At 36.7% G+C, this 8,853-nt stretch overlaps 1 protein-coding gene across 1 annotated transcript in view; it reads left to right on the top strand.

Annotated features, from left to right (window-relative positions):
• Positions 1 to 8,853, top strand: part of AP3B1 (adaptor related protein complex 3 subunit beta 1) — a 275,016-nt gene that overhangs the window by 132,186 nt on the left and 133,977 nt on the right. Inside the window, exon 15 of the mRNA XM_007471959.1 lies at positions 313 to 422. Within this exon, the coding sequence (XP_007472021.1) occupies positions 313 to 422 (110 nt within the window). The remainder of the gene's footprint in view (positions 1 to 312; positions 423 to 8,853) is intronic.

Genomic DNA, 8,853 nt, shown 5'->3' with positions numbered 1-8,853 from the left:
GAAAAAAAAAAAAAAAAAAAAACATAAAGAAGCAGAGATTAGAAAGGGATATCAGAAGCTAGGAGACAGCAACAGAAGTTAGAAATTAAAGTATACTCTCCTACTTTATTTTTATTTATTTATTTTTTTACTCTCCTACTTTAGTTGAAGGTTCACCCCCAAAATTTAGATGTACACTCATGGTTATAGTTTTCACCTAGTCATTTAAGACATGTAGAATGTTTTGCTAACTTAAATTTATATTTTACCAAGAATAATGAGTTTGAATTGAATTATACATATTTAATATGCATAATGTGAATTTTTTTTCAGAAATAGTTGTTGCCGAAAGTGTGGTTGTTATTAAGAAATTACTGCAAATGCAACCCGTACAACATGGTGAAATTATTAAACATATGGCCAAACTCTTGGACAGTATCACTGTGAGTACCAATTAAGAGATCTTTGCTTTTAGTACCAATTCAGCTGAATTTTATTCAGTAAATTATAGTTTTGTTAAAATAAACAGACATACTGAAGTATAATGGTGAAGACAGCTGAACTCTCCTTGTTCTAAGATTCCACACTGTTGTGGAAGGGAATCACAAATCTGAAAAAAGGGAAGGATACAATAAATACTGCAGTATTGGCTTGGAATTGGAGATATCAGTGTGAACTTCATGGGTTTTTATATAGATAGCTAGATGTGTTGGAGTGTATATGCATGTATGTGTGTGTCTACACGCATTTGTATGTACACATATGAATTCGTACATGAGTATACAAACATCTGTTTCCTAATGCTGTCCTTTAAGAGGGCCTACATGCAATAAAAACTCCAGTACCACTGAGCACACCTAGTGCCCAGATCTTTTTTTTTTTAATTGAGGTATAATTTCATACCATAAAAGTCACCCTTACATAACTCAGTGGTTTTTGGTATATTCACAAGCTTGTGCAACCATGACCACTCTGTAATTCCAGAACGTTTTCATCATCCCTAAAATCAAGTTCCTAATGTGAAACTCCTGATCCTCCCGTTACTGCAGCCCCTGACAACCACTAATCTGCTTTCTGTCGCTATGGATTTGCTTATTCTGGACATTTCATACAAATGGAATCATATAATAAGTGGCCTTTTCTGTCTGGCTTTTTTCACTTAGAGTGTTTTCAAGGTTCACGCATGTTGTAGAATGTAGTACTGCATCCCCTTTTATGGTAGACTTTGATTTTTAAATTCCATTCAGCATTTAAAGGAACCAGGGCTCCTTAGAGAAATGGCTGATTTCTGAGCTAGGGCAAGGAAAGAAGATAATCTTGGAACATTTTGTTGGGCCATAAAAACAAGACAGTGCTCACAGAATGGTAGAGACGTGTCAGAAAGATACAAGAGCCAGCTTAAAGGAGCCCCTACTGGCTAATTTGAGCAACAAAATAAATGATGGTAAAAGGATTATAACCTATTGAATAGGGTAAGAATCTCTGAATTCACACTTGAATGGATGAATTAATGAATGAGTAAGGAGAAAGGGAAGTTATTCCTTACAAGGCAAAAACAACTAATAATTATAGAAGAACAAAGGATGGAATTAGAATAGCCATCACAACAGTAATTGATTCACGTGAGAATCATTAACAAATGCTGAAAACTAGGGGATGAAAATTTGAGTAGTAACAGGATATTTGCACAGTTTCAAGGTATAAATAACCTCATAAGTTATTCTTAATTTAAAAGGGCAAATTATTGACTTTTGACTTTGCAACGGAGAAGCCTAGCAGCCACTACCTGAACCAAATGAACATTGTTATCATTGCCAGAAATGGGATTATGTACCTTCTGATAAGATACATGGAATAGAACTCAGCATCAAGTCTGTTGAATTCCTGCCAAAAGTGAATAACTTGAATCTAATCATGAGACAAAACCAAATGAGGGTATTCTACAAAATAATTGTCTTACAGTCTTTAAAAATACTAATATCATAAAATGGAAAGAAAAACTCAGGAACTTTTACAGGTTAAAAGAGATTAGAAGGATATGACAACTCTATGTAACATAATTTTGGATTTTCTTTTGCTATAAAGGATTTTATAGGATAATTGGAAAAATCTCAATAAAATCTTTAGAATAGTTAATAGTATTGGTTCAGTGTTCACTTTCCTGGTTTTTAAATAATTCTACTGTGTTTATTATATAAGAGCATTCCTTTTTTTAGGAAGTTTACACTGAAGTATTTCAGAGTATTAGGGCATATCTACAACTTTGAGTGATTTGGAAACCACAATGTGTTTGTATATGTAGAAAGCTAGAGCAAATGTAGTAAAATGTTAACATTTGGGAAATGTGGGTGAAGGGTATTCAGAAATTCTTTTTATTCTTCTTGCAAGTTTTCTATGCCTCTGAAGTTGTTTAGAAATTAAATTAAATTTAAAAATAAATATTAATTTTTGCTCTGTCACATTACATGTCCTTACATTAGTATCTCTGTACTTCACTTTGCCCATCACTTTGCCCACCGATATAAAATGGTGAGGGTAGAAGAACCTATGTTATTGACAGTATTGTGTTAGTTAAGAAATGTAAAGCTCTTAGAACATTGCCTGGCACACAGCACCGTGTGTTAGCTGTTATTGTTATTTGTGTCCTATTTCATTCTCTTCTTCCTTTAGAACTAAAGTTTTTGGAAGAATTACCTGAAAAGAATTTTATTTCCTTACCTTCAGCTCGTCAACCCATCACAGTCTGATGTTGACACTCCACTACTTCTGCTTTTGCAAGGTCATTGACTATCTCCTTTTATTAAATCCAGTGGATAATTTGCTGTCCACATCTTTCTCGATCCTTCATTAGCATTTGATTTCACTGACCACTGTTTCCCTTTTGAGACATTCTCTCCATTGCTTCTGTCTGGTTTTTCTTCAAACTCTTCTCCATTGTGTTTGTCTTTTACTCTGCCTGTCCCTTGAATGTTGGTTAGTTTGACAGCTAATGTTCTCTAACTAGAGGGGTTGTAGTTTAAGGAGGGGGCAGTATATTACAGCCAGCCCTCATATTCATAAGTTTTGCATCCACAGACTCAACCAACCGGGGGTAGAAATTTTGATCCAGGTTGGTTGAATCTGCATATGCAAAACCTGCGACTGTATGTTTTTTGGGGAAAAAATCTGCGTGTAAGTGGACCCATGCAGCTCAAACCCATGTTGTGCAAGGGTCACCCTTCTTCCTTGTTTGAAGATGGGGTAATCTATACTCAGAGTCTGTTCAGAGGGATCATATTTGTATAGTTAAAGGTAATAGATGGCTAGGTTTGGAGCCTACTAGTCAGGACCAATTTTTAATCTCTCTAGTGGCAAAGTTTTCTTTCCTTCAGAGTGTTATTAAAGCTTGCAGGGCAGTTACACATTTATCTTAAAGCTAAGAATAATACTCACAGGGTCACTTAGCATCTGATCTACCACATTCTCACCACTGTTCTTTGTCTTCATATCTACTGTTATTGTTGATTAATCATCAAAGTCAGGACTTACTACAAAGACTGTGTATGAGAGGCTAAGAGAGTGGATTTGAAAACCAGATGAGTTGTGTTCAAATTGCGTCTCTGCCTTTTACTAGCTTTGTGATCTTAAGCAATACTTGACTTCTCCCTGCTCCAGTTTTCTTCTCTGTAAAATGGGAACCGTGGTACTAATAACTATAGATCTGTTGTGAGGAATAAACGAGTCAACATATTTGAAACACTTAAAACAGAGCTTCGTGTAAGCTGTAATTATGATCATGGCTATATTTACAGTTTTTGAGGAAGGCAAACTTAATGATAAGGTTTGAATTTAGTAAGCATCCTTGTTGCTTCAATTCTATTTTACTAATTTATTTAACATAACTCCTATAGTGCTAATCATATGCCAGGCACTATTCTAAGCACCTTAAAAATATAAATCATTAATTTTAATAACAACTCTGAAAGGTACGTTCTATTCTGTATATTTTACATAAAAGAAAATTGAGGCACAGAGAGGTTAAGTAACTTGCCTAAGGTCACATAGCTAGTAGGTCTGCTTTCTTAACCAATACATCATGCTGTATCTGTTTTCCATTTCTAGTCTCTCTTTTTTGTATTCAGTTCACTTGCCTACTCACTGACCTGGCCAGGACTTTATTGTTGTTTCCTTTTGATTCCCCTAAATCATTGAGAAATTAGGCATTAGATTGGTCCATATTTGCCCATATGTAGAACAAATGTTTGACATTATTTGTCAGTGATCTATTGATGGGAGATAAGAGGGTAAAACCTTTTCCTCAGGTCTACTGAGATAGACATCCAGCATCCCTGTGTACCAAGCATCAAATTTCAGTAGTATTTTTAGTCATTGTAACAATCACAAATACTCCTACAGGTATTTAGATACCTTTTAGACAAGGGTTACATCATCTAGTAAGAACCACTTTTCTAAGCAAGAACAAATGAACCACAGCAGTAAACTCTAGATTGGGGAAATCAAAGAATAGACATACACAAATATATGTATATATTTATACACATAATTAGAATGTATAAAGATAGACTAGGAATGTCTAACAAAAGTGCTGAGAACTCTTGAAAAAGAAGGGCCATAATATAAGAGAAATTCTAATAATCTGGAACTAAAAATATTGGACAGTCTTAGAAAATCTAGGGGTAGGATGGGATTGGGGTGTAATAAATGTGTTTTGAAGGTCTCATGGGAGGAAGAGAGGGGAGAGAAGTGAAATTATTTTCATGTTCTCATCTCGTGTTTAAAAAGTAGTAAGGTGCCCCCCACCTCCCAGCACACCGGCCTGTCTCCCCTCCCCATCCCCGACCCGCGGGCGGGTTGCCTGAGGAAGGGGGAGGGGAGGGCTGGGCCGGCCGGGCGGGATGCGGAGGTTCTGCATGGCCCCCAGCTGCACGCGGAAGAGCACGCAGTCGGACCTGGCCTTTTTTAGGTTCTCGCGGGATCCAGCCAGATGCCAGAAGTTAGTGGAGAATTGTAGGAGAGCCGACTTAGAAGTTAAAACGCCTGATCAACTAATTTAACATTACCGATTGTGTGCCAAACACTTGGAGACTTGTATGATCTATAGAACTAGTCCGTATAGGGCAGTTCTTCGAGATGATGCAACACCAACAATATTGGATCTTACCAGCCATTTGAATAATCCACACAGACACGGAAAAAACGAATAAAAGAATTGCTTGAAGATGAAATCAGGATACTGAAACAGAAGAAAATTGATGAAACTTCTGAACAGGAACCAAAACATAAGGAAATAAACAAGAGCAATGCTCAGGACCCCAGTGCAGAAGAAGGGGCTGAAGAGCAGGATGAAGATATTTTACCTTTAACCCTTGAAGAGAAGGAAAACAAAGAATACTTAAAATCTTTATTTGAAATTTTGATTCTTATGGGGAAACAGAGCATACCTCTGGATGGACATGAAGCTGATGAAATCCCAGAAGGTCTCTTTACTCCTGATAACCTTCAAGCACTGCTGGAGTGCCGGATCATTTCTGGTGAAGAGATTCTGAGAAAGCGCTTTGAGACAACGGCAGTTAACACATTGTTCTGTTTGAAAACACAGCAAAAACAGATGCTAGAGATCTGTGAGAGCTGCATTTGGGAAGAAACCCTCAGGGAAGTGAGACTCTCACTTCTTTTCCATCGTCACTGATGACGTGGTGGACGTAGCAGAGGAAGAGCACCTGCCTGTGTTGGTGAGGTTTGTTGACGAAGCTCACAACCTGAGAGAGGAATTTGTGGGCTTCCTGCCTTATGAAGCCGATGCAGAAATTTTGGCTGTGAAATTTCACACTACGATAACTGAGAAGTGGGGTTTAAACATGCAGTACTGTCGTGGCCAGGCTTACATTGTGTCCAGTGGATTTTCTTCCAAAGTGAAAGTTGTTGCTTCTAGAGAAATATCCCCAAGCTATCAACACACTCTGCTCTTCCTGTGCCTTAAATACGTGGTTGGCAAAATCAGTGCCTGTTATGGGAGTATCTGTCGCATTAGGAACAATTGAGGAAGTTTGTTCTTTTTTCCATCAATCACCACAACTGCTTTTACAATGTAATTTCTGTCCTCTTTCAGAACAGTGAAGAAACGGGCAAAGAACTGAAGGAAATTTGCCATTCTCAGTGGACAGGCAGGCATGATGCGTTTGTAATCTTAGTGGACCTCCTACAAGCACTTGTTTTGTGTTTAGATGGTATAATTAGTGACACAAATGTTAGATGGAATAACTGTATAGCTGGCCAAGCATTCGTACTCTGTAGTGCGGTAACAGATTTTGATTTCATCGTTACCATTGTTGTTCTTAAAAATGTTCTATCTTTTTCAAGAGCCTTTGGGAAAAATCTTCAGGGGCAAATCTCTGATGCCTTCTTTACAGCCAGTAGTTTGACTGCAGTGCTGCATTCAGTAAATGAAGTGATGGAAAATATCGAAGTTTATCATGAATTTTAGTTTGAGGAAGCCACAAATTTGGCAACCAAACTTGATATTCAGATGAAACTCCCAGGGAAATTTCGCAGAGCTCAGCACAGTAACCTGAAGTCTCAGCTAACTTCTACGAGTTACTATAAACTCTTAAGTGTTCCAACAGTGAAACACATTATTCAGGAACTGAAAGATATATTCTCAGAACAGCACCTCAGAGCTCTTAAATGCTTATCTCTGATACCCTCTGTCATGGGACAGCTCAAATTCAATACATCAGAGGAGCACGATGCTGACATGTACAGAAGTGACTTACCTAATCCTGACACGCTCTCTGCTGAGCCACATTGTTGGAGAATCAAGTGGAAACACAGAGGGAAACATATAGAACTTCCATCCACTATTTATGAAGCCCTTCATCTGCCAGACATCAAGTTTTTCCCTAATGTTTATGCTTTGCTGAAGGTCCTATGTATTCTTCCTGTGACGAAGGTTGAGAATGAATGCTCTGAAAATGGGTGAAATCATCTCAAAGCATACCTGAGGAACACTTTGACAGACCAAAGGTCAAGTAACTTTGGCTTTGCTTAACATAAATTTTGATATAAAACACGATTTGGATTTAATGGTGGATACATATATCCAACTCTATACAAGTAAGTTAGAGCTCCCTACAGATAATCCAGAAACCATTGAAAATACCTAAGAGACTTTTTTAAAATAAGCTTTCTCTTATATTTGATATTTGAAAAAATCTGTCAGAAATTTGAAAATATCTTACAGAAAAGTTGTAAGGTGTATGTAGGCCACTTAATCACTGAATATCTTGATCTGTAGGCCTCCCATTGAGTACATTAATCATTGATAATCTGCCTGTTTAAATGGCCCGTTTGAACTCCCATGCTTTGGAGACCTAACTGTTCTTCCAGAAGATAGCATTGAAAGTACCACGTTACACTCTGTGTGATCTCTGCTAATGGCACTTTGGAATTGTATTAGTTAAGTCATTTTAGACATAACATTTATCACTGTGGATCCAGTTGTCAGGGATTGAGTTATCAGTTCTTTGAAGAAATAAATTTTGAGGAGGTATGGGAGGAAGGAATACATTTTATAAAACGTTACAATGAAGCTCATGACTGACCTTTGAATGGTAGGAGTTTTAAGTATGCTGTTAAAAATACGTAAGGGACAGTTAAGAAAATTATCAGACTGTAAGAGAAATGTGTGAGCTCGCCAAACAAGAATTTCAGTGTAGATTTTGTCTTTATCAAATGAAGTTAAAGGAACAAGTTATAGTTAAAGTTTGAATGGAAGAGCCTGCCATTGTTGTTCCACATCTGGTTGTTGCTGTTTACATTCCTTTATTGAGCCTACATCCTCATAAGCTTTTTGAACACTTCTGTTTCATGGTCAAGACAGGATCAGAGGCCATCGATACTGACAACTGATTTGTTTGTTTTCTTGTTTTTTTTCCAAGACTGTATCTACTGCCTCATCTTGATTTACGAGCAAAACCTAGAAAAACTACAAAAATAAGTGTTTTGTAGTTTATCTAGGAATAATACAGAAAATATTGCTGTTATTTTTGGTGAAGAAAATCAATTTTGTATAGTTTATTTCAACCTAAATAAAATGTGAATTTTGTTTAAAAAAATAGTAAGGGGAAAATAGCTTATCTTGGGGTGAAAACAGTGGGTTTTGATAGGGAAAATAGTTAATTCCTTGTGTATAAAGAATGATGGAGAAATGTGTGTCTGGTTATGAGAAAGAAAGAGGAATGTGGAGTTCTGTATTCCCCATCATCTTGTGCAGAATTTAGTTAAAACTTGTGCTTTTAAGCTTGTTCTGCTCTTGTTAGAAAGAAAGAGGCAAAGGCAAGGGAGTGTTGGGGCTTTCAGGTGAATGCAGCTGCTTATACATGAAACCTGTGGCAGTATGTAAGACCCATATCAAGCAAATCACAGGCTTTCTTGGAAGAAGAATTTGTTGTATTTGATTATGTCCCTTTGTGGGGCTCAGGAAAATGTTTGATTGCATTGACTTTCTCTATGGCAGTTGTTGGAATATTAGCCAAGTACATACTTCCTTACAAATCTATATAGCAAAGCTTGTTTTTCGGTTTTGGTCAGATAGAAGATAACTATTAGTGGAATACAAAATATGGTGGGAATTCCAAATTCACAAAAGGAAAAACAGAAAACCAAAATGTAAAGTAAATAATAAATTTTTCAAAATTAAAATGGAAGAGTTAAAATCAAGAAGTAAGATGGAAGACTAAAAATCAAATATATCCTACTCTGAATATGAATGGATTGCATTCTCTCATTAGAAGACAGACTTTCAAATTGGAATGTAAAACAAAAGCCAGATAGAGGCCATTTATAATTAAAACACCATAATCAAAGTGATAAAGG

The sequence above is a fragment of the Lipotes vexillifer genome, unplaced genomic scaffold (assembly GCF_000442215.2).
Source record: "Lipotes vexillifer unplaced genomic scaffold, Lipotes_vexillifer_v1.1 scaffold83, whole genome shotgun sequence".
Taxonomy (NCBI): Eukaryota; Metazoa; Chordata; class Mammalia; order Artiodactyla; family Lipotidae; genus Lipotes; species Lipotes vexillifer.
Note: the sequence above shows the minus strand (reverse complement) of the source record. Positions and strands in the feature narration are given on the sequence as shown.